Source organism: Anomaloglossus baeobatrachus, chromosome 4 (assembly GCF_048569485.1).
Source record: "Anomaloglossus baeobatrachus isolate aAnoBae1 chromosome 4, aAnoBae1.hap1, whole genome shotgun sequence".
Taxonomy (NCBI): domain Eukaryota; kingdom Metazoa; phylum Chordata; class Amphibia; order Anura; family Aromobatidae; genus Anomaloglossus; species Anomaloglossus baeobatrachus.
The window spans coordinates 352,096,300-352,122,938 of record NC_134356.1 but is presented as its reverse complement, the minus strand read 5'-3'; the positions used below and the strand labels follow the sequence as shown (position 1 = coordinate 352,122,938).

At 47.7% G+C, this 26,639-nt stretch overlaps 1 protein-coding gene across 4 annotated transcripts in view; it reads right to left on the bottom strand.

Annotated features, from left to right (window-relative positions):
* BRD1 (bromodomain containing 1) overlaps positions 1 to 26,639 on the bottom strand; it is a 97,171-nt gene that overhangs the window by 45,566 nt on the left and 24,966 nt on the right. For all 4 annotated transcript variants that reach the window (XM_075345108.1, XM_075345105.1, XM_075345106.1 and 1 more), the window contains exons 3-7: positions 25,837 to 25,993; positions 20,646 to 20,777; positions 16,266 to 16,394; positions 15,818 to 16,130; positions 15,238 to 15,498 (exon numbers count right to left, since the gene is read on the bottom strand). In XM_075345108.1, coding sequence (XP_075201223.1) covers positions 15,238 to 15,498; positions 15,818 to 16,130; positions 16,266 to 16,394; positions 20,646 to 20,777; positions 25,837 to 25,993 — 992 coding nt within the window. The remainder of the gene's footprint in view (positions 1 to 15,237; positions 15,499 to 15,817; positions 16,131 to 16,265; positions 16,395 to 20,645; positions 20,778 to 25,836; positions 25,994 to 26,639) is intronic.

Genomic DNA, 26,639 nt, shown 5'->3' with positions numbered 1-26,639 from the left:
TCTGACGTAAGCTATGAATGTACGGGGCCACAACCAAAAGACATTAGGGGGAAAGGATTCAGTGAACACACCATACTGTATTGCAGGGTTTCTGGAGTTTGCTTATAAAGAGAAAAGAAACAGGACCCTTCCCGGCTTACCAAGTTGGACTGAAGGGAACAACATATGGCCCATTGATTGCTAGGTGAAGATGTGAAAACAATAGGATGTAAGTGAACAGCTGCTGGACATGGGCATCACATTAGAAAAGAACGAGCAAACAATACGCTTCTCAAACAGGTTCCTGGAAATTGTGCTTTGCTGCCACAAAGAAACAAAAAATGTAAGAGCCAAAACTGATGTTTTCATGATGCCAGCAATCATGCATCTATAGCAAAGCTGAAAACTTCTATGGCCCTGCAAGACGTTTATGTATAAACACTGCCTCTCTCATTCATTTTCTACTATACTGCAGGGTTACCAAAGCCAGAAACCTGACAGACCGGTTACGATGACAGGCTCTAGAAGAAAAGAGCTGAATACATCTGTCACGGCTCCTAGGAGCCAGACCTTACAGTAGGGTAGAGACTTGAGGCTGTGCGCACAAGTGCGTTTTATCATTATTTCAGCAAAGGCTGAGGATCCTGAAGTTCTGTGCACGTTGATTTTGTTCCCTTGCAGATTTGATGCAGAAACACCGCAGCTTATCAATTGTGTTAGCACTTTCTCCATCCCAAATACATAGAAAAAACGCATAGGAAAAAACTATGCAAAAAGCATTGAAATGCATGGCAAATCCGCACTGAAGAAAAAAAAAAATGCAGCATTTTCCTGACAGATGTAGATTTGATGCAGAAATTTCTGCACCAAATACTCGGCGTGCGCACACACCCTCCACCTGACATAAATTGCAACTTTTTTTCCTTATTTTTGTCTCAACATTTCACTGTGCAGCTAATTTTATTTCCAATGACGTAGCTGTGCGAGGTCTTATTTTATGAAGGTGAAATGTTATTTCTTGTGCCTTCCATTTAGGGGTTCATAACTACTGTGTAAGTTCTAGCATTTTCTTTTAATACTGCTCAGAATGTGCAGGAAGTTAGTTTCCATCTATCCAGCCTCCTGACCTTTCTCCTCTCACTAAGGTAGCGGAAGAGAGAATGAATTGGGTTCTATGGTTTGTGATGGGATCTGTCACATTCGTAGAGCTGGACTCTTCAAGGAGCGAGGTCAGAACACTAAGGCGGTGTGTGCCCACAATAACTTTTTATTGCCTTTTTAATACTGCATATTTTCAGTGTGCCAAAGAAGATGGGATTAATAGAAGTCTCATGTCCGCCGTGTTTCTTTAGGCTGCGTAACTTCACCTGCGGTGTGTCTTCCCAAGCTGCAGCATGTCAATTTCTCTTGTGGGTATGCCAAGGCTTCTGAACGGAATTTCCCCATAGACGTGCATTAGATGCGAATAATCCACAAAAAATACCTTTTTTTAGAAAGTCAATACCAGCAAGTTTCAAAAACAAAAACGGCTTTATTTAACCCCTTATCGACCGCGGGTTACGTCCCTGCGGTAATAGTGTTAATCCCCACCTGCTGTAGAGGGCTGCAGGTGGGGATCCGCACACGTCAGCTGATTTGTACAGCCATCGTGTGCCTCACAGGTACGAGTGAAATCGCTACCCACCCATACCCGTCATCTCTTAAAAATGGCACTGTCAATATGCAACAGCGCCATGTTAACGGCGATCGCGGTTGAAGTTTACTCACCGCCCAATACCGGAAGTCACGTGGATCCGGTGGATGTCACGGTAGTACAGGGTCATGTGATTACTCCTGTAGCTCACATGACTCCAGTCCTTTAACCCTCAGCAGAGTACTGCAGGTTATAAGATGATCATTTCTCCCAGTCTGAGTGGTGCTGCTCTGATCGGGAGAAATGAATGCGCAATCAGACAGCGGATCCTTAAATTGCCCCTAGGTGTACTTGGAAAATAAAAGGAGGAAGCAGGAAAATAAATTCCTGGACACCGTGTTCACAGTATATAGAGGACAAAAGCACGATTGTGAATGTATAGTTAAAACATAACTTTTTATATCAATTAATTAAAACCGTCCTGGAAAAAAAAAACTCCCCTTATGCCTCCCTACGTTTCATCACCATAGGTGACTCATCAGGGGATTTGCATAAGTAGAATGATGAAAATAAAGGGAAACGCTGGTGAGTTGCCAGTTGCTGTACCAGGACGGCAGCTAGGTGATAGTTGTGGACCGTCCTTGTAAGGGCGGGAGCTGTTGGGGGTTCTAGGGTGAGCTAGCCTGAATATGAAGAGCCCTCCCCTTCACTCCGCCTGTGTGACAAGCATGCTGTGACAGGCAGTGGGATCATCTTACCGGTGAGAGCCTTCCTTTTGTTTTCTACTCGCATATATGTTTCTGTGAATATACGGGCTACATATATGACCATATGAAACTTACTATTGTCATTGTGATCAATTTAAACTTACTATTGTTATCTAGTTTCTCCCCCCCCCCCCCCCCCCCAGTTCTCTTAAACATATGTAATAGTCTGGGACCACTGTCTTAGATCTATATATGTGGATCATGTTCATGATGAGGATCCTCATATGAGGTTTAGCAATTTGGCTTTCTTGCCTGAGCGTCCTTGCCCGTAGGGTCCAACCACCGTGTGTGTTGTATTGGGTCAACTGTGTGTTGAATAACCTACCTAGGGCGACATTGTTTGCTTGTCAACTAGGTCAATCCGGTGGTAGTCTGATGTTTATTTTGAGGTACCTTAGTCAAGGTTTTAATTAATTGATAATATTAAAAGTTATATTTAACTATACATTCGCAATCGTACTAGTAAAATAAAAAAAGTTTTGAAAAATTTAAAAAAATAAATAAAATAAAGCCTAAGTTGAAATCAAAATTTCGCCTCATTGAAAATCAAAGGTTTAAAAAAATATACACACATTTGCCATCGCTGTGTTCAGCTTAGGTATGCGTGGTTACAGCCACTCAGTGACCGTTGAAGGAATGCCCTGTATATGAGGGGAGACATGGCTAGATCACAAGAACTACCGGTATACTACATTTCTAATTCGAGGAATTTACAATTATTATGCCTACTACAAAATGTGATAGTATCTTGGATGGGAATTTTCCCCACACGCTCACCAAGCAGAGATTTACTCTAACACTTTCATTGATAAATGATGGCCTTAGATTGATCAAATATATATTTATATATCTAAACTACTGTGAAAGTTTAAAGTTGTCCATTATTGGAAATATTCTGTCTGATGGAACCATAAAGCCCACATCCAGTCAGCAGCCACTTAGGCTACAAATGAAGGGAATTTTGTTACTTACCGTAAATTCCTTTTCTTCTAGCTCTTATTGGGAGACCCAGACGATTGGGGTATAGCTACTGCCCTCCGGAGGCCACACAAAGCACTACACTAAAAAGTGCAAGGCCCCTCCCCCTCTGGCTATACCCCCCCGTGGTATCACGGGTTCTCCAGTTTTAGTGCCAAAGCAAGAAGGAGGAAGCCAATAACTGGTTTAAACAAATTAACTCCGAATAACGTCGGAGAACTGAAAAACCGTTCAACATGAACAACATGTGTACCCGCAAACAACCAAGAAATCCCGAAGGACAACAGGGCGGGTGCTGGGTCTCCCAATAAGAGCTAGAAGAAAAGGAATTTACGGTAAGTAACAAAATTCCCTTCTTCTTCAGCGCTCTATTGGGAGACCCAGACGATTGGGACGTCCAAAAGCTGTCCCTGGGTGGGTAAAGAGATACCTCATGTTAGAGCTGCAAAACAGCCCTCCCCTACGGGGATGTCACTGCCGCCTGCAGGACTCTTCTACCTAAGCTGGCATCCGCCGAAGCATAGGTATGCACCTGATAATGTTTGGTGAAAGTGTGCAGACTCGACCAGGTAGCTGCCTGGCACACCTGTTGAGCCGAAGCCTGGTGTCGTAGCGCCCAGGACGCACTCACGGCTCTGGTTGAATGGGCTTTCAGCCCTGAAAGAACCGGAAGCCCTGCAAAACGGTAGGCTTCCAGAATTGGTTCTTTGATCCATCGAGCCAGGATGGCTTTAGAAGCCTGCAACCTCTTGCGCGTACCAGCGACAAGAGCATCGGAACGGCGTACGGGCGCCGTGCGTGAAATGTAGATTCTGAGTGCTCTCACCAGATCTAGCAAACGTAAATCATTCTCATACCGGTGAACCGGATGAGTGCAAAAGGACGGTAAGGAGATATCCTGATTAAGATGAAACGAGGATACTACCTTAGGGAGAAACTCCGGAATGATGCGCAGCACTACCTTGTCCTGGTGAAACACCAGGAAGGGAGCCTTGGATGACAGAGCTGCCAGCTCAGACACTCGCCGAAGCGATGTGATCGCAACGAGAAACGCCACCTTCTGTGACAGGCGAGAAAAGGAAACTTCCTTCAGAGGCTCGAAAGGCGGCTTCTGGAGAGCAACTAGAACCCTGTTCAGATCCCATGGATCCAACGGCCGCTTGTACGGGGGTACGATATGACAAACCCCCTACGGGAACGTGCGCACCTTAGAAAGACGTGCTAGACGCTTCTGAAAAAACACGGATAGTGCTGAGACTTGCCCTTTGAGGGAGTCTAGCGACAAGCCCTTTTCTAACTCCTATTGTAGGAAGGAAAGAAAGATAGGCAATGCAAATGGCCAGGGAGACACTCCCTGAGTAGAGCACCAGATTAAGAAAAACTTTCCACGTTCTGTGGTAGATCTTAGCAGACGTGGGCTTCCTAGCCTGTCTCATGGTGGCAACGACCCCTTGGGATAATCCTGAAGACGCTAGGATCCAGGACACACAAGCCACACAGTCAGGTTCAGGGCCGCAGAATTCCGATGGAGAAAACGGCCCTTGAGACAGTAAGTCTGGTCGGTCTGGTAGTGACCCCGGTCGGCCGACCGTGAGATGCCACAGATCCGGGTACCACGATCTCCTCGGCCAGTCTGGTGCGACGAGTATGACGCGGCTGCAATCGGATCTGATTTTTGCGCAGTACTCTGGGCAAGAGTGCCAGAGGTGGAAACACATATGTGAGCCGGAACTGCGACCAATCTTGCACTAAGGCGTCTGCCGCCAGAGCTCTGTGATCGCGCGATCGTGCCATAAATGCCGGGACCTTGTTGGTGTGCCGAGACGCCATTAGGTCGACGTCCGGCCCCCCCCCCCAGCGGCAACAGATTTCCTGAAACACGTCCGGGTGAAGGGACCATTCCCCCGCGTCCATGCCCTGGCGACTGAGGAAGCCTGCTTCCCAGTTTTCTACGCCCGGGATGTGAACTGCGGATATGGTGGATGCTGTGTCCTCCACCCACATGAGGATTCGCCGGACTTCCTGGAAGGCTGCTGACTGCGTGTCCCTCCTTGGTGGTTGATGTATGCCACCGCTGTGGAGATGTCCGACTGGATTCGGATCTGCTCCCTTCTAGCCACTTTTGGAAAGCTAATAGGGTAAGATACCCTGCCCCGATTTCCAGCACATCGAACTGAAGGGTGGACTCCTGCTGAGTCCACGTCCCCTGAGCCATGTGGCGGAGACAAACTGCTCCCCACCCTGACAGACTCGTATCTGTCGTGACCACTGCCCAGGATGGGGGCTATGGCAATGAGGTGGGAATAAGCCACTATTGCAGAGAGTCCTCGGCCGTCAGGGAAAGGGAGACTTCCCGTCCAGGGAGGTTGACTGCCCATCCCATTGGCGGAGAATGTCCGATTGCCGTTGGCGCAGATGAAACTGCGCAAAGAGAACTGCCTCGATGGCTGCCACCATCTTCCTTAGGAAGTGCATGAGGCGCCTTAAGGGGTGCGACTGGCCTTGAAGGAGAGACTGCACCTCTGTCCGCAGTGAACGCTGCTGGTTCAGCGGAAGCTTCACTATGGCTGATAGAGTATGAAACTCCATGCCGAGATACGTTAGTGATTGAGTCGGAGACAGATTTGACCTTGCCAAATTGATGATCCACCCGAAAGTCTGGAGAGTCTCCAGCGTAACATTCAGGCTGCGTTGGCATGCCTCGAGGGAGGTTGCTTTGACGAGTAGATCGTCCAAGTACGGAATCACCGGGTGTCCGTGAGAGTGCAAGACTGCTACCACTGCTGCCATGACGTTGGTGCCCACCCGTGGGGCTGTCGCCAGACTGAATGGCAGAGCTACGAACAGAAGATGTTCGTCTCCTATCACAAAACGTAGAAAACGTTGGTGCTCCGTAGCAATTGGCACGTGGAGATAGGCATCTTTGATGTCTGTTGAGGCAAGGAAGTCTCCTCGAGACATTGAGGCAATGACGGATCGGAGGGATCCCATCCGGAACCGCCTGGCGTTCGCATGCTCGTTGAGCAGTTTCAGAACCAGAACAGGACGGAAGGAACCGTCCATTTTTGGAGCCACAAAGAGATTGGAGTACAAACCCTCGCCCTCGTTCCTGAGGGGGGACAGGGATCACCACTCCTTCTGCTCTTAGAGCGTCCACCGCCTGCAGCAGGGCATCTGCTCGGTGGAGAGGTGGGGCCGTTCTGAAGAATGGAGTCGGAGGACGAGAACAGAACACTGTCCTGTGCACGTGAGCACAATGTCCGTCACCCACCGGTCTGTGACCTGTGGCAGCTAAATGTCGCCAAAGGCGGGGGAGTCTGCCATCAACCGCGGATGCGGAGAGAGAGAGAGAGCTGAGAGTCATGAGGAGACCGCCTTGGCCTCCTAGACAGATTTCAACCAGAGTCCATCTGTCTGTGAATGGCATCTTTAAGTGAAGCCCCATCTCCAGTGCAACTATGGCTCTATATGCAAGCCTGGAGATTGGAGAATCCACCTTTGGACCCTGGGTCCAGCGCTGACCACGTCAGGGGAAAAAAGGGATAACGTGTATCCTAAAAACGTTTGGAGAAGACGCTTATCTGGTAAGCGTGGTGTTCCTGGACTGCTTCTCTGAAGTCAGCGTGGCCAGAAAAATACTCAATATCTGCGTGAGACACTGAAAAGGAACTTCTCCTGTTCGTCTCCTATCTCCACTGGGGGAGCTGAGGGAGAAAGATCCAACCTTCCATTGGTGGACGGTATAGGATCATTCCGTATGGCGTTACCACCCGGTGTATCCGGATTGAGAGCGATGTCAGTATCAAAGCCCTGAAGAGCTGCCTTTTGTTCAAGTAGATTGCCCATGGGTGCAAGTCTCTATATTATGACTACTCCGTCCCTGTCCATGGACAGGGTTGACAGGAGGTTTCTTTGGCCACAACTAGTAGAGCCCCGGCAGACGAAGTGCTAGAGACCCCGGCAGACGACGTGCTACAGGGGAGCATGCACACAATGGGACGGTGTCTCCTTGGGCGTGATTGAGCCCGGCCGGAATCTGAGCCCGTCTGAGGTTTTGTAGCCCTTTTGCACGAGGACAATTGGGACCTGCCCGAGCTTGGGAAGGACCGAAACCTCGACTGTACTTTTAGGACAGCATTAATAGGGTAAGTCGCAGTGCAGACATTGCGGAGTTACGGACGCCTCTGCGGTACAGATGTACATGTGCTCAAGGCCAGCTGCGCAAGAACAGCTGAAAAGGTTAGGTTGCCTATACGGCTGTGAATGCCGGAGCAACCGACACGCCGATATGAACAGCATCCCATGTAGTAAAAACAGCACTGAAAACTGTGTTGCTTTTTTGCCGCTGCCGACTAGCTATCTAGAAGTATATAGCCAAGATTGGTGACCGTACATTGCAATGTATAGCATACAGGCATAAAGTACAAATGACCACTGCAGCACAAGCAATACAAGCAGCATAGAAGCCTGTGCCCTGGCACCCCTGCTCTTCTGCTGCTGTATACTAGTCATCTAGGGGAATATAGCCCAGAAGAGTGACCCTACAGTGCAATGTATAGCATACAAGCACAAGTACAAATGAACACTGCAGCACATGCAATCCAAGCAGCATAGAAGCCTGTGCCCTGGCACCTCTGCTCTTCTGCTGCTGTAGACTGGTCATCTAGGGGAATATAGCCCAGAAGAGTGACCATACAGTGCAATGTATAGCATACAAGCACAAGTACAAATGCACACTGCAGCCCATGCAATACAAGCAGCATAGAAAAAAACCTGTGCCCCAGCACCCTTGGTTTTCTGCTGCTGTAGTCTAGCCATTCCAGAAGAATATAGCTAAGACTAGCGACTGTACAGTGCAATGTATAGCATATCAGCATAAACACAAATGAACACCTCAGTCGTGCAAAACAAGCAGCCTAGAAAGCCTGTGCTCTAGCACACCTGCTTTCCTGCTGCTGATGTGTCGCTCCCCAAGCGGGCATATAGCGACCTATGTAGTTAAAAACAACACATGTATACACTGCAGTTATATCGTGGTCAGCACTATGTGTGCCTCTTACCGCCCGCCTATAAGCGGGTGTATGATCGCCACTGTCCTGCCTTGGTGCCCCGAGCTCTGCAGTAATGGCTGCCGGCTTCTTCCCCAGCTCGTGTGAGGAGGGGCGGGCCGTGGGCGTGCCCCCAAGGCAGAGCGGGAATCCGGCGTCCGACAGAGTGCAGTGAGAGGGCTGGAGCATGTAAAAAGGCTCCAGCCCTCGGCGCTGCTGATTGCTCAGCGTCTGTCCCCTTCCCTGAGTGACAGGGAGGGGGCGGGAACGAAGCGGCACTAGGCCGCAGAAGCCGGGGACTGGAGTTATAAGCGCCGCCGCCGTAAAAGCGCGGTCGGCGCCCAGTCCCCGGCGAACTACAAGTCCCAGCCGCGCCGCCGCTCCCGGAGCGTCCGGCGCGGTAGTTCCCAAAACACAAAGTCACTCAGCAAGGCTGCAGTGACTGTAACCCTTTACTGTCCCCGGCGCACTAGCACACCCAGCAAGTCTGGAGTGTGCTGTGCCTGTGTGTACGGGGACACAGAGTACCTGTATGATGCAGGGCCATGTCCCTGAACGGTACTCCAGCTCCGAATCCAGCAGGTTCAAATGGGTCTGTGGATGGAGCCCGGCGTCAGAGCTTTGAGGCCGGCAGGATCCCACTTCCTCAGAGCCCCTCAGGGGGATGTGGAAGGAAAGCAGCATGTGGGCTCCAGCCTCCGTACCAGCAATAGGTACCTCAACCTTACAACACCATCCAGGGGTGAGAAGGGAGCATGCTGGGGACACTATATGTGTCCTCTTTTCTTCCATCCGAAATAGTCAGCAGCTACTGCTGACTAAAATCTGTGGAGCTATGCGTGGATGTCTGACCTCCTTCGCACACAAAGCTAAAACTGGAGAACCCGTGATACCACGGGGGGGTATAGCCAGAGGGGGAGGGGCCTTGCACTTTTTAGTGTAGTGCTTTGTGTGGCCTCCGGAGGGCAGTAGCTATACCCCAATCGTCTGTGTCTCCCAATAGAGCGCTGAAGAAATACTCCCGAGATCACCGGAGCCACGAGGTGTAAAGTAGTGGCAGTCCAACAGGCAAGAGCATTCTTACTTTACAACGCACAATAGGGTCTCTGAAAAGTGAGCCGTCCATAAGTAGCCAACAGCTTTACTTATACAATATTAATAACTAGTATTTTCTTTAAAGCTAGAGTCAGTACATTGTTACAAACTCAGTCCACAGCCTTGCAGAGATTGCAAGAGAAAAGACCACACATGTGCACACCACAAAATATTTGTATTAATTAAAAAAAAAAAAAAAAGATACTTTATTGAAAAACACACAACGACATCCAATATGAAAAGATTAAGAACAAAGCACAAACTGACAGTGCCTGTTAAAGCTGAATGATACAATTTCAGGCTAGGGTTAAGTTCACACTTCCACTAAAATGTATCAGTCGAAATCCGCTGCTATGGTAAACAACGGAATCCGTTTAGCGGATTCCGTTGTGTCCCATAGACTTGCATTAGTGGCGGATTGCGACTGATGACCCTGCGTTGCATCCGCTGTGTCGCGGTCCGTCGTTTTTTGACTGACCGCCGGGCGGGGAGCAACGCAGAATGTAACGTTTTTCGGGCCGTCGAAAACAACGCACCGCGCAGGAATCAGTCGCCATCCGTCACACTTGCAATGTATGTCTATGGTGCTGGATTCCGTCGTAATCCGTCTTACGACGGAATCCAGCGCTGGATTCTCTCATGCTCTACTGAGCATGCCCAGCATGTTTGGCACGCCCACTGGGCTGTCCCAAACACAAACGGATCATGACTGATCCGTCAAAAAACGGACGCACAGCGGATGTAACGGACGCAACGGATTTGTTTTTTCACAGGATTCATGTGAAAGGAATCCTGTGAAAAACACATCAGTTGCATCAGTTGACATCTAAAAAACAACTGATCCGTTGCTGACGGACCTGACTGATTGAAAACAACGGAAGTGTGAACTTAGCCTAAGCAAATTATAATCTAACCTACAACATATAAATGAGATAGTGTGCAAACCGTATGAATGGAGCCCAATATAAGGCTGATCAATACAGGGATACAACACGCACCATAAAAAAATTGCAACCCCATGTAAGCAAATAGCAGCGGAAACAAGGAGTGATTAATGCATAAAGCACATTGTGAGAGAAATACACTCCTGTGCCTCTGGAATCCAAATTAATAAGATTTGTTTTACGAGTGCTCGGGAAAGCTTACTATGGTGTACTCAAAGACGTCTCCTTTATTAATACATGTGACCAGTTTATATAAGGTCACAAAGGAAAACTGGGCTCCAACTTATGAGCCAAAAGGAACAAAAGGGGACGTGAACAGAAATGTGAAACGTCCTTGCCCATCAGTGTTAGCTGAGCCCTATGACATAATTATAATGCAAGATGGAAACTATAAGAGCAAAATGGATTCTGTTCTCTCACACACGGACAAAGTAATGTACAAGCAATCAAAATGGTGATCCCAATACAAAAATAAAAATGGTGCCACTATGAGCCTGCCTATATAAATCGATTAGCCTAGTCATCAGGCAGAAGTGACCCAAACTGTACAAGATAGAACTCCAATAAGCCCCACATAGGAAGAAGGGATGATTATCCCCACTCCTCTCCTGGAGTGGCCGCCTCGAGACAGCGATACACATGGGGTCTCCCCCATGTGACACCGTGGTGACGGCAGGCTACTTTATCTTGTAAGCTACGACTTTGCTTCCTCCGCTCCCTTATCTTTCCTCCATTACAGCTGTAAGTACTGGAGTGGGATCCTCATCACCTCTTCCTATGTGGGGCTTATCTGAGTGCCATCTTTTACACTTCGGGTCACATCTCCATGATGGCTAATCTAGTTATATAGGCAGGCTCAGTGGCATTATTTTCACCTTTGTATTGGGATCACCATTTTGATAGCTCGCACATTACTTTATCCATATGCTTTATGCATTAATCACACCTTGTTTCCGCTGCTATTGGCTTACAGGGGGTTACAATTTCTTATGGTGCATGTTGTATCCCTGTATTGATCAGCCTGCTATAGCGCTGCATTCAAACTGCACACTTTCATTTATATGTTGCGAGTAACATTATAATTTCCTTAGCCTGACATTGTATCATTAGCTTCACCAGGCACTGTCCTTTCTGCTTGGTTTTTTATCTTTTAATATTGGATGTCCATGCGTGTTTTTCAATAAAGTATATTTTTTTTATACAAATATTTTGTGGTGTGCACATCATATATGCATAATCTGTTCTCCCCATGCATGATGGGGCACGCTACATTTATTATTTAATCTGATGGACTGTGCACTCCTCTCCACACAACACAGCCTAGCAGTGGACACGATAGGCGTGTGCACCAGGGGCTTTCCAGCAGACAAGACAAATGTAAAAACAAAGGACTGCATACAGTAGGGACATCTTTACGTATGATTAAAAACTGGGCACAGCTTTTTTTTCTGTATCCTCTATATTGAGGTTTATTGGGTGCAGAATACGTTACCCAAGAATCGAGTTCCTTCTCACAAGAGACTATCATTCACACCTTCCTTCCTGCGAGCTCCTCTCACCTGATTTATAGCTACATATGGAGCTGAACTTAGTGGTCATAAATCAGATCAGAGGAGCTTGGAAGAAGGAAGATACAAGGTATACACTCCCCCACCACATCCAGCTAACTGGCCATATCTGCTAAGGCCATCACATACACACCATATATTAAGATCACAATAGTTAAGCACTTAATAGGTTATATGAAATTAAAAAAAAAAAAATAAATAAAATAATCATAAGGACAGCGCTCAGCCATCTCCAGCACCTCGGTCTTGGGATCAGCAAACCATTAGTTATCCCATAGTCTATGATTAGAGAACATCTAAACCCTTTCCATCTCAGAACTGAAGAAACTGAGAATTCAACAACTTTCTGAATGATCAGCTTGTGGAGGGTGTGATAGGCCCAAGCATTTGTTCACACACCAGAATATAGCTAACTCTTCACAAGCATAGCATCAAGAGGGAGAAACAAGTGATTGCCAATACGGCTAACATTTGTCACATCAGCGAGCTATGCTGTGACAGACATACAAAATTGTGGGTAAGAACGAATGTTTACTGTACGAGGGGCGATCCAAAAGTAATGATAAATCGGTTATTTCTATTGCACACACAAATTAAAAGGTTTTCTTCTCTCTTAGGTACCCACTAGTCCAGGGAAAGAAAATCACTTAAATAGGCCACGATTCCCGGGAGCTACATTCATTTGAATATGAACTGCCGAGGAGTGAACATCAAAATGGAAAAAAAACGAGCTCAGAGCGGTCATCAAATACCTCTGCTTGAAAAAAAATGACTACCAAAGACATGCACAGCGACTTAGTGGAAACATTGGGGGACTCTTCTCCTCCATATTCCACAGTTGCACGCTGGGCCAAGGAATTTAAGCTGGGGAGAACATCGACAGAAGATGAACATCGTGAAGGACGCCTATCCACATCCCTCAATGAAGAAAACGTGAAAAAAGTTGAAGAAGTTGTATTGGCAGATCGAAGAGTGACTATCAGGCATGTAGCTGAGGTCACAGGGATCTCATATGGCAGTATTCAAAGAATCCTTGCAAAAGAATTGCATATGAGAAAGGTCTCCACGCGTTGGGTGCCAAAAATGTTAACCGACGAGCAAACGAAGAAACGAGTTGACATTTCAATAGCAAATCTCGAAAAGTTCCAAGCAGACAAGGAGACTTTTTGTCACGTTTTTTGACCATGGACGAGACCTGGATCCACCACTTTGATCCCGAAACAAGAAAACGAGCCGACGAACCAACGCCGAAGAAATTCAAAGTGTCAAGCTCAGCAGGGAAGGTTATGGCGTCCGTTTTTTGGGACGCTGAAGGAATTATTATGGTGGACTATTTGGAGAAGGGAGCCACTATTACGGGCTCCTACTACGCAGAACAAATAAGAAGATTGCGGGAGGCTATCAAGGAGAAAAGGTGCGGCAAACTGCGGGCTGGAGTGCTGTTTCACCAAGATAACACGCCGGCTCACAAAGCTGCAGTTGCCATGGCAACCATTCAAGAAGCGGGCTTTGAACTGGTGGAACACCCCCCCCTATTCGCCAGATCCAGCTTCCAGTGACTCTCTCTCTCCTCGCCTCAAGGAACACCTCCGGGGCAAGAAATTTGACGACAATAGTGACGTGATAACCGCTGTTGGGGATTTTTGAGGGGGAATTCTAATTTTAGAAAAGGGATGGACTAAATGTATAGACTTGTTAGGAGACTATGTAGAAAAATCTATATATTTTTTTTTTAATATATTCATTGTATTATTGATTATCATTACTTTTGGATCGCCCCTCGTATATTGAAAGTCTGCATTCTCCTCCAAATTCTAATGCAAATTCTATAATTCGGTCAAAACTACATTACTCATTTATATTAAGATATCAAGTCTTTCTAAAAATTAAACAAACCCTAGACATGCCACCAGTAGTGATGGGAGTCTTACAGGTCTGACCAAGGGCCGCAATATGGCAGAAAAAGGCCAGCGCTTCTACATTCACCAAATCCCTCCACAACTTCTCAGAAAATACCCCCATGTCAACCTCCATGGCACCCAAATGCATCTCAAGGCTCTGGCCAACTGGTCCAGGAAGCCATTATCTATCCCCCATTTTCTTGAGATGGCTGGATTGTCATTGTAAATAAGCACTTGTACCTTGTACCAGAGTAAGGGTACATGCCCACATAAATTTGCATGTAGATTCTCTGCACACAACTGCATATTTTGCAGGAAAAACGTGTTTATTGCGGGGTTTTTTTTTTAGTCATGGCAATCGCGAGGGTTCAGGCACTGTACCCCTGTGATCGCCGCTGGGTCTCCGCCTGATATTACAGCCGGGACCCGGCGCTCTCTGCCAGGAGTGGTGCCCGTGCCGCTCCCAAGAGATTAACCCCCTGAATGCTGTGATCAATGCAACAGCAGTATTCAGGAGGCAGGTAGAGGGATCGCTTGCCTCTCCCTGGCAATCAAGTCTCTAATGCGATCGCTGTCATGATGACCCCGGGTTACTGAGCTACAGAGAGCCTCACACCCAGTGCCGGATGCATTGTGTGAGGCAGAGTGTCAGTGCTGCAAATGCAGTACTAGCATATAATGCACTGCAGTGATCGAGCAAAAAAAAAAAAAAAAGAAGAATAAGAGAAAAAAAAAAATGCAACGTAGGTACCCAGCCTAAGGCTTCCTATTTCACCAGTGCTCACAGCTACTGCTCCCACCCAACCACCCACCAACCTGCCTCCCAAAGGCTCCAGCTGTCACAGCAGTCTCCCTGCCTGCAGAGCAGTCAGCGAAGGCCCGTCCTTTTTCCCCCAGAGGTCACAGCAGTCCATTGCACACAGTACTCTTCTCACAGCTTCATCGTCTCCCGATTTGCAGATTGTTTATTAAATATGAGTCTATGCAGATTTAGAACTCCATCAGTCTAATGATACATTACTAATGTATTACAAAAAGTCCCTGTAAAATGATATCTAAGAGTGGATATATACCTGGAGCTATATTATACTTTCAGAAAAACATTAGGCTCGGTGCACATGGGCTGTATTTACGGTGAATATCTCTGCACAGGGAAACCTGCACGAGGATGACCTCTAAAATCTTGTTGCTCTGCCTCTGCTACTGTTCAGCTCTGAACCTCTGCAAATTGACAGCTTTTCTAGCCCATGTGTACCTTGCCCTTACTCAGACACATCCACTATCACAAAATGCAAGCTACAGATAGCAGCGAACAGCATCTTACCATCTTCGCCATCGTTCTCCACTATTGACCCGTTCTCCTCTTCGAAGCTTCCAATGCCAGATTCTATCTGTGGGGGCTGAACGTGCTGCTGTGACAGTAACTGCCGGACGTTACTAATCTCCCTCTTTAACAATTTTAAGCGTTTACTTCGGGACCCACTCGATTTCATAGCAAAAGTCAAGTCTAGTTTCTCTAGCATCTCTTTCAGCTGTTCTTCCAAGGGCATATGGATACGATTAGTAGGATTCAGCAGCTTATCAACTGTGGAAAACAAGGAATAATTGAGACCCCTAACAAAAATAAAAACTTCATAGTCACCATTGTAGATTGCAGCTACACCAGTATAACAATTCAGGATGTTTAGCTGGAGAACAATATAATGGCTCATTGACCCAGTGTCAGAAATGTCTTCTACCGAACTGGGCCAAATGTGCTGATACTTTCCTAGTATATCCTAATGGGAACTGGATCTACATTTTACTGTTTCAATGTTCCATATTCCCTGCATATCCGTAAGGATAAATTAGTTTTACAAAATTAGAAAATATGGCTACTTTTTTCAGAAAAAAAAAAGCCTTACCATCTTCCCATGAGAACTGTGGGGGTGGTTCAATTTTTGGTGGCTCTGGCAAATGCATCCCTGTCTCTTCATCAAAACCGACGGCATTGGCATCTCGTCTTGCTTGCCTTAACAAAACGCCACCCTGATCCCGCAACCGAACAGCAGCACGATAGAACATGGTGTCCTTGGCATTATACTTCATGCAGTTCTCAATGATGAGATTGAAATCCTCTTCAAACGCATTCAGATTTGGGTACCTTTGCTCCTCTAACCGTTCCTTCATGGTTGAAAAGTCCATGGGGTGTTTGATGTGATCCAAATAATCAGGAACCTTGAATAAATACATTGTGAAAGTCTCATCAGAACATACCTGTGTTACTCCGAGGAGTGATCGTCTGCAGGGGTGGAAGAAGGATAGTACACACATTACATTGTTATCTAGCAGGCATAAGACACAGACACCTACCTCTGAAAGATTAACGGGCTGTGCAAATATATGGGCTGGGTCCTTCTCCTGTAGTTGTTCGAGCAGGGATCGCAGTAGTACAGTCACCGGTGTCAACTGCAGCTCCATAGCTACCTGCTCAACTTTAACCTAAAAAACACAAGAAATGTCAAAAACTAAATGTCCTGGGGGAGCAGGGGTAGGATCGTTACCGTATTTTTCGAACTATAAGACGCACCGGACTATAAGACGCACCCTGGTTTTAGAGGAGGAAAATGGGAAAATAAAACTTTAAGCAAAAAATGTGGTCATGACACACTGTTATGGGGCGAGGATCTGCTGCTGAAACTGTTATGGGGGTAATGTCCCCAAATTCTCTACTAAGGTACCCCATCCTGGTAATGATCCTCCTGCCTTGTATATGATCCTGCTATAAACCCCCATCCAGCCTGTTCACATACCCCCCCCCATCCAGCCTGTTCACATACCCCCCCCCATCCAGCCTGTTCACATACCCCCCCCCATCCAGCCTGTTCACATACCCCCCCCCCCCATCCAGCCTGTTCACATACCCCCCCCCCCCCATCCAGCCTGTTCACATATCCCCCCCCATCCAGCCTGTTCACATACCCCCCCCATCCAGCCTGTTCACATACCCCCCCCCCATCCAGCCTGTTCACATACCCCCCCCCCATCCAGCCTGTTCACATACCCCCCCCCCCATCCAGCCTGTTCACATACCCCCCCCCCCATCCAGCCTGTTCACATACACCCCCCCCCCCCCATCCAGCCTGTTCACATACCCCCCCCCCCATCCAGCCTGTTCACATACCCCCCCCCATCCAGCCTGTTCACATACCCCCCCCCCATCCAGCCTGTTCACATCCCCCCCCCATCCAGCCTGTTCACATCCCCCCCCCATCCAGCCTGTTCACATCCCCCCCCCCATCCAGCCTGTTCACATCCCCCCCCCATCCAGCCTGTTCACATCCCCCCCCCATCCAGCCTGTTCACATCCCCCCCCCATCCAGCCTGTTCACATCCCCCCCCCATCCAGCCTGTTCACATCCCCCCCCCATCCAGCCTGTTCACATCCCCCCCCCATCCAGCCTGTTCACATCCCCCCCCATCCATCCTGTTCACATACCCCCCATCCAGCCTGTTTACATACCCCCCCCATCCAGCCTGTTCACATACCCCCCCCCATCCAGCCTGTTCACATCCCCCCCCATCCAGCCTGTTCACATCCCCCCCCCATCCAGCCTGTTCACATCCCCCCCATCCAGCCTGTTTACATACCCCCCCCATCCAGCCTGTTTACATACCCCCCCCATCCAGCCTGTTCACATACTCCCATCCTGCTATATGCCCCCATCGTGCTCATATACCATCCTGGTATATGGCCTGTATCCTATAGCACAGAGAAAAAAATAAACGTTTATACTCACCTTTTCCTCACTCCCTGCAGCACCGATCATCTTCCTCTCTGGCACGCTGATCTGTGTGTGTGGAGCCGTTCCCCTGCTGCATCGCGATGTCTTCCTGTCTGTGCCGATCAGCTGCCCAGCTCAGCACAGATCAGCTGCCCAGCTCAGCACAGATCAGCTGCCCAGCTCAGCACAGATCAGCTGCCCAGCTCAGCACAGATCAGCTGCCCAGCTCAGCACAGATCAGCTGCCCAGCTCAGCACAGATCAGCTGCCCAGCTCAGCACAGATCAGCTGCCCAGCTCAGCACAGATCAGCTGCCCAGCTCAGCACAGATCAGCTGCCCAGCTCAGCACAGATCAGCTGCCCAGCTCAGCACAGATCAGCTGCCCAGCTCAGCACAGATCAGCTGCCCAGCTCAGCACAGATCAGCTGCCCAGCTCAGCACAGATCAGCTGCCCAGCTCAGCACAGATCAGCTGCCCAGCTCAGCACAGATCAGCTGCCCAGCTCAGCACAGATCAGCTGCCCAGCTCAGCACAGATCAGCTGCCCAGCTCAGCACAGATCAGCTGCCCAGCTCAGCACAGATCAGCTGCCCAGCTCAGCACAGATCAGCTGCCCAGCTCAGCACAGATCAGCTGCCCAGCTCAGCACAGATCAGCTGCCCAGCTCAGCACAGATCAGCTGCCCAGCTCAGCACAGATCAGCTGCCCAGCTCAGCACAGATCAGCTGCCCAGCTCAGCACAGATCAGCTGCCCAGCTCAGCACAGATCAGCTGCCCAGCTCAGCACAGATCAGCTGCCCAGCTCAGCACAGATCAGCTGACCAGCTCAGCACAGATCAGCTGACCAGCTCAGCACAGATCAGCTGACCAGCTCAGCACAGATCAGCTGACCAGCTCAGCACAGATCAGCTGACCAGCTCAGCACAGATCAGCTGACCGGCATAAACAGGAAGACATCGCGTGCAGCAGGGGGGGCGGCTCCACACACGGGGACGGGTGAGTGTACTGATTCACTGCACCCCGCGCTGGTAATGACGCGCGGGGGGCAGTGAATACAGCCGCACATGATCACTCCAGGCTGTAATTGCCAGGGGTGATCATGCGGCCGGCTCTTTGCTATGCGCGCGTCCCCGCTCGTCCTCCCGTCCACCTGTCAGCGCCGGCTTCTGCACTGAGAGATGGCCGGGAGGATGGGCGTGCATATGTAATGAGCGGGCCCACGTGGTCACGGCAGGCGCTGCTGCTGCTGCCTGCTCGTGCCCCCGATGACCCGCTCCACCACAGCACCCTCGTTCCCGGCCGCAGCCCTATAGTCAGACCATAAGACGCACCCCCAACTTTCCCCCAACATTTGGGGGAAAAAAAGTGCGTCTTATGGTCCGAAAAATACGGTATATGCCAGTCACGAACTTATAGCACGTTGCAGTAGGGAATCTCAATTTGTTTTTTGGGGACAATCAGTCAGTGAGAAAATGAAGAAATTTGCACTGGCCACAAGCAATTAAAGATGTCAGTGACTGTATTTCAGTTTTCTGACATACATGATGATAGATTTGTCCCACCACTTGCAATAAGTTCTCTATTTTATGATGCCAACCCTCTGGTTTAGAAGGTATGATAAACTACCCCCCCATTAATCTACATGGACAAGAGTATCGCTTAAAAAGCCTACAAGATGAAGAATCTTGGTGGAGAAATAACAAAAACAACAATAGGCAGAGTAACGATCAACTAAACTGTGAAGAAGAACAAAATGCAATTGCGTTTCATCCAGGATCAGAAATTGCGCAGTTTTGGACATGTCTTTCCAACTATTTTGGAGAACTGTTTTAGACCACGCCTTCCTACTAAACCAGACCCCCTTCACAAATTAGTCCTAAAAAGGAGTTTAAGGCTATGTGCCCACGCTGCGGAAAATGCGGATTTTGCCGCGGATTTCTCGCGGAAAAGCCGCGGATTTTCCGAAAATCTGCAGCACAGCTACTCCCCAGCCATTTCTATGGCATTTGGGAAATGCTGTGCCCACGCTGCGGATTTTTCCGCAGCAGAAATCGTGCGGATTTCCGTGCAGAAAAATCTGCAGCATGTCAATTATTGTAGCGGATTTCTCCGCAGGGTCCCATATACTTACCTGCCTTGATAGAGACCCGAGTCACTTTCTCCGTCCGGTGTAGCGGCAGCAGCGCGGTGGATCCAGCCAGGTACAGGAAGGAAGAGGTGGGCGGAGCCTGCACGAGCTCCGGTCATGTGACAGCCGGAGCTAGTTCAGGCCCGCCCACCTCCAGCACAGTGAACCAGACGCTGCCTGACTGGGACCCGGCCGCCGGAAAGCGAGGTGCTGCATGATGGAGGTAAGTATAAACTCCCCCGATCACGGCAGCACTTGTTCTGCATTGAGGATGCAGTGCCGAAGCCATGGTACTGTATCCTCAATGCAGAATGCCCGCAGCATATCCACACGACATTCCGCAGCATGGAAACAGACAGAAGTTGTGGTGCTGTTTCCTGGGAGCACCTGCGGAATGTCGTGCGGATATATCCGCAGGACACTTTCCCCGTGGGCACATAGCCTAAAGCACATAAATATAATGCCACAAATATCAGTCTTTCACAACTAGATACAAATCTGAGCACACCCAAAACTCTTGAAAACACTAGATATTTTAGATTTTTGTGGTAATAAAATCCCTAAAAGGATACACTACATAGAAAGGTATGGTATGCCAGACTTTTTTTTTTTTAAACTGTGGAAGGGAAAAAAAAATGTCAACCAGTCCAGCATATGCCAGAAGGACAGTGTTAGTACATGCTGTGTGTATGGGGGCCTGCGGACATGTCATACATCGGACAGACGTCAGGGCAAATGCCTGAAAATCATCATGTGAAAGAGCATAAGGACATACGGGACAGACCCCCGCATGTACACCGCCATCCAGTGCTGCTGGACGTGCATCCATCTGAAGGGGTACCTGTTCACGTTTTAATTTTTCTCTTTTTCGGATAAGCTCAATAAGTAACCGTGCTCTCTCAAGGTCATGCCGCAACCGCTGCCAGTACTTTAACTTCTTTTTTAATGCCTGGACTTCCTCATCATCTTCAGTCTGAAACAAAAAAAATTTAAAAAAAAAAAACCACAATAAAAAAGGCAATCTACAACATGAAATATTTACATGCTGTCAATAGAGTCCCAAAAGTTCCTGGAATATATGCAAGGGCAGACAATTCTGTCGCAGGGAATTAGTCCGTTACATGAATTATGAAGGAAGGATACCAAATAATCACTTTTTTCAGGTCAATATGGCCTCCAGCTCCTTGGTTTTTTTCTTTCCATTTTCACATTCTTAGGCCTTGTGCGCACTAGGCGTTTTTGCCGCGTTTTTAGCGGCGTTTTTTACCGCGTTTTTGTGCTGAAAACGCAGTGACATTGCTTCCCCAGCAATGTCTATGGGTTTTCATAAGTGCTGTCCACACAGCGTTTTTTTGTAGCTGCGTTTTTGTGGTGACCACAAAAATGCAGCATGTCAATTATTTCTGCGTTTTTCACTGCATTTTTCACACATTGAGTTCAATGAGATGTTCAACAACGCAATGAAAAACGCATATAGCCGCGTTTCTATGACTAAAAACGCAGCTATAAACGCAATGGGTGGGCAGTAAAGTGACGTGTACAGGAAGAGGATTCCTTCTGATGGTAAACACAGAAGCATGAATCCTCCCGGTACAGTCACCGCTGCGTCCACCTCCCGTCCTGTGCATGTCAGCTCCGTGCGGCGCCATGTCTGGGCGGGAGGTGGAGGGCAGCGGCGAAAACAAAAGTGAAGAGTAGAAAAAAAAAAATGTCATATATACTCACCTGTCTGCAGGGTCCCGGTGCCATGCCCGGTCCCGGTGCCATGCCCGCTCCCAGCCCCTGTCTCGGTACCGCCGCTCTGGCTGTGTGCAGTCTCCCCGGGGCAGGACCTTGCTTGCAGGATCACCTGATGCAGTCAGCTGACGCATCAGCTGATCGTAGTCTCGCCGGCTTTTTCGCGCCCGGCCGGCTATCAGCTGATCCTGCCGTCAGGGGACTTCATCAGCTGATTACCGGCAGCTCCTGTTGCGATCGGACGGGATCAGACTCCTGTCCAATCGATCGCTGCAGGAGCTGCCGGTAATCAGCACAGCACATAAGTGAGTATTTTTTTTTTCTACTGATGCATCAGCTGATTGTATAAAAGCCGATTATACAATCAGCTGATGTGTGATGTGATTCACGTCCTTTAACCTGACACATCATCTGATCGCTTTGCCTTCCAGCAAACCGATCAGATGATATTGGATCCGGATTGGACGGCGCGGGACCCTAACCCAGGATTACTGCGGAGGGGGGGGTTCTTTATTTCAATAAAGATGGAGTCACTAATTGTGTTGTGTTTTTATTTCTAATAAAAATATTTTTCTGTGTGTTGTGTTTTTTTTTTTTATCATTACTAGAAATTCATGGTGGCCATGTCTAATATTGGCGTGACACCATGAATTTCGGGCTTAGGGCTAGCTGATAATATACAGCTAGCCCTAACACCATTATTACCCAGCTAGCCACCCCGCATCAGGGCAGCTGGAAGAGTTGGATACAGCGCCAGAAGATGGCGCTTCTATGAAAGCGCCATTTTCTGGGGTGGCTGCGGACTGCAATTCGCAGTGGGGGTGCCCAGAAAGCTTGGGCACCCTGCACTGTGGATTCCAATCCCCAGCTGCCTAGTTGTACCCGGCTGGACTCAAAAATTAGGCGAAGCTCACGTCATTTTTTTTTTTTTTAATTTCATGAAATTCATGAAATAATTAAAAAAAAAGGGCTTCTCTATATTTTTGGTTCCCAGCCGGGTACAAATAGGCAGCTGGGGGTTGGGGGCAGCCCGTACCTGCCTGCTGTACCCGGCTAGCATACAAAAATATGGCGAAGCCCATGTCATTTTTTTTTCTTTTTGGGCAAAAAACTGCATACAGTCCTGGATAGAGGATGCTGAGCCTTGTAGTTCTGCAGCTGCTGTCTGCTCTCCTGCATACACTAGTTCTGCAGCTGTCTGTCTGCTCTCCTGCATACAATGAACATTTTGAAGAAGGAAATGACATCAGACCTTTTTTTTTTTTTTCATCAACAATCTTTAATGGCATTGTGCACTGATTAAAAACGCAGTGAGCAAAAACAGCAAAAAACGCACCAAATCGCGGCAAAAACGCATGAGTGTCGCGTTTTTTAGCCGCGGGTGCGTTTTTTGAGACAAAAACGCACATAACGCAGCGTGAAAAAAACGCCTAGTGCGCACATACCCTTACAATTTAGATAAAAAATGGACATCCACTTTCTGTGATCACCTAAATACAGTTCTACAAATCATTAACGACAAGGATATAAGGAGCTGAAAACATTTTCAGTGGGTCGAGTCTGGTTATATGCACAGGACAATTTAAAGGGAAACGGTTCTGTTCCTTTCAGCCAGAGTATAATCTGTATAGGGAGAGGGAAGTAAGCCACTGTCAGAGACCTCTGGTAGCAGAGTATCTCCTCTGAGAACAGACCATTCTCCCAATAATATTCCGATAATGGAATCGTCAGGCAATCAGCATGGTCATTAGATGGTTGGATAATCCCATAAGGGAAAAACAAAAAAAAAAAAGAAAAAAAACACAGCTTTTGACTGACTTGGTCAACACCTATGTCAAGATCACCTATAAACTTTAATCATCTGGAGAGGTAACACTGAACAAAAAACAAAATAATATATTTTTTTTTTTTTGCTCCCATTGTTCATGAGCTGAACTTTTTCTATGTACATAAAAGGCCTAATTCTCTTAAATAGGATTTACAAATTTGTTTAAATCTGCTTGTGATCACTCCGACATAATGCATCCACCTCATAGGTGTCACATATGAAGATGCTGATTATACAGCGTGATTATTGCACAGGTGTGCCTTAGGCAGGCCACAATAAAAGGCCACTCAAATGTGCAGTTTTACCAAACCGCACAATGCCACAGATGTCTCATTCTGAGGGAGCGTGCTATTGGCATGCTGACTGCAGGAATGCCCAGAGCTGTTGCCTGTTAATTGAATATTCATTTCTCTAGTATAAGCTGTCTCCAAAAGGTGTTTCAGATAGTTTGGCAGTGCATTCAAACAGCCTCAGAACTGCAGACCACGTGTAACCAGACCAGCCCAGGACCTCCACATCCAGCACCTTCACCACCAAGATCATGTGAGACCAGACACCTGGACAGTTGCTGCAACAATTGATTTGCGTAACCAAAGATTTTCTGCACACACTGAGAAACCATCACAGGGAAGCCCATCATCCTCATCGGGGTCTCCACCTGACTGCAGTTTGTAACAACCTGAATGAGTGAATGCTCACATTAGGTGGTGTCTGACACATTGGATAGGTGTTCTTGTCACGGATAAATCAGTTTTCACTGTACAGGATAGATGTGTGTGAAATCGCATGGGTGAGTGTCAACATTGTATCAAGTGGCCTATCGTGGCAGTGGTGTTATGATATGGGCAGGCGTATGTTATGGACAACAAACACGTGTATTTTATTGATGCCATTTTGAATGCACAGAGATAGTGACGAGATCCTGAGGCCCATTGCTGTGCCATTCATCCATGACCATCAGCTCATATTGGAGCATGATAATGCAAAGCTGCATGTTGCAAGGATCTGTACACAATTCCTGGAAGCTGAAAACACCCCAGTTATTACCCGGTCAGCATACATGTTTGGGATGCTCTGAGCGGTGTATATGACAGAATATTCAATTTCCTGCAGCTTCCCGCAGCCACTGAAGAGGAGTGCACCAATGTTCCACAGGCCACAATCAACACCCTGATCAACTATGAGAAGATGTGTTACACGGTGTGAGGCAAATGGTGATCACACCAGCTACTGACTGGTTTTCTGACCCCCACACCCCAGATACCCATAATAAAAGTAAAACTGCACACTTTAGAGTGGCCAGTCTAAGGCACACCTGTACAGTAGTCATGCTGTCTAAATAACATCTTGATATGCCACACTGGTGAGGTGGATGGATCTCAGAAGAGAAGTGCTCACAAACACAGATTTAGACAAATTTCTGAATATTTAAGAGAAATAGGATATTACATACAAGACAAAGTTTTAGAACAGAGTTTAGCTAATGAAAAACAGTAGCAAAAAAAGTGTTGCATTTATATTTATTTAGACTTTTGCTCAGTATATAAGCCCCTCTGGGGGTGCACAATAAACCCTTTGGGGGAGGGGGAGGGTTGGGTTCTCACAATAAGTGTGAAATGGAAAAAGTAAATATATGGGAAAGAAGTCGCTGCAATTCTGAATCGCTGTTGTAATTCTGCTCAATATTAAGCCCCCTTTCACACGTCAGTGATTCTGGGACGTTTGTGCTTTTTTTTAAACGTACCAGAATCACTGACATACGCAGAACCATTATAATGAATGGGTTTGCTCACACGTCAGTGATGTTTCACTGGCCATGTCTCCGTGCGGCGTACCCGCGTGTGCGTGATTGCTGCACGGAGACATGTCCATTTTTTTCTGGCATCACTGATGTTCCACGGACCACGCAGTGGTGTGGTCTGTGAAACACGTGCCAGAAAAAAACGTGCATTTAAAATAAACATTTTAACTCACCCGGCGTCCAGCGATATCCTCTGCAGCCCGTTCTCCCTGCTGCTTCTAAGCCGGCTGATTACTGTCGCGCATATTCATTATGCGCGACACAGCCGACCCGGAAGCAGCTGCTGCGGGGGTCAGCGCCGGCCGGATGCTGCACCGCGGGAGGATTCAGCACCACGGAGAGTGGGAGCGGGCACAGGTGAGTTGATTTCTAAGTGCAATCACGGGACACGGAGAACGGAGCCCGGATTGCACTTAGACAACCCACGTGTGCCGAGATTCACGGCACACGCAGGGACATGTGCGTGTTTTACACGCCAGTGAAAAACGTCACTGTTTTTCACTGACGTGTGAAACAGGCCTAAGTGATAGTAATTCTGCTCAATATTGGCAGCATGCTGTCACCTTATTGGTTAGGCTTTGCACAATAGTCACGGTCTCTCATTTAGGCTCTTGAGAAATCACACGCCCCCCCGTACAGGGGGATTAAATAACTGAATGAAAATACCTGTTGACTATTCCGCTGGGACTGTAAACTTGACTGGAGCCGTCTGAGTAAGGGAATGCCATTTCTCGAGAGTCTCTTTAGTAGCCAGTAACTCTGAACCCGCTCAACAAACTGCTTTTTCCGTTGAATTGATACCTGGTTTATTATTTTGTTAATTCTACAAAAAAAAAAAAAAAATTATAGGGAAAAAAAAAAATGATATAAAATTTCAATATCAGAACATTAGTAAGGTATATTTCTGTGATCCCACAGCTTCGGTAAACATAGGTAAGCTGGAGCAAGATACATTTTATTAAAGATCCACTCCAGCAGGCTTATTTTCCTGCTAGAGTGGTGCATTGAATCTAAGGCCATGTGCCCACGGGACTCTGTACCCGCAGATTTTGACGTGGAAAACCTGCGGATTTATCTGGATTTTCTAGATAAATCAGCAGGTTTCAGCATGTACAGACACTCCCCATGATATCTTATGGGACATGGGGAGTGGGTGTCCATGCTGCGGTATCTACGGAATATACTGCGGATGTCCCGCAGCAGCACATAACTGCATGTCAATTATTCCTGCCTTATGAGCTGTGGATGTCCCGGCCCTCCACTATGGAGATACAGGCTGGGACTTCCGCAGGTAATCCGCACAAATGTCCGCAGGTTTACAGCAGCTATTTCGCTGGAATCCTGCAGCTATGTATAGCTGCAGATTCTGGGGATCAGCTGCGTAAAACCTGCGGACGTACCTGCAGATATATCCGCAGATTCAATGTCCCGTGGGCACATAGCCTAGGACCCCTGTCTTACACACACCC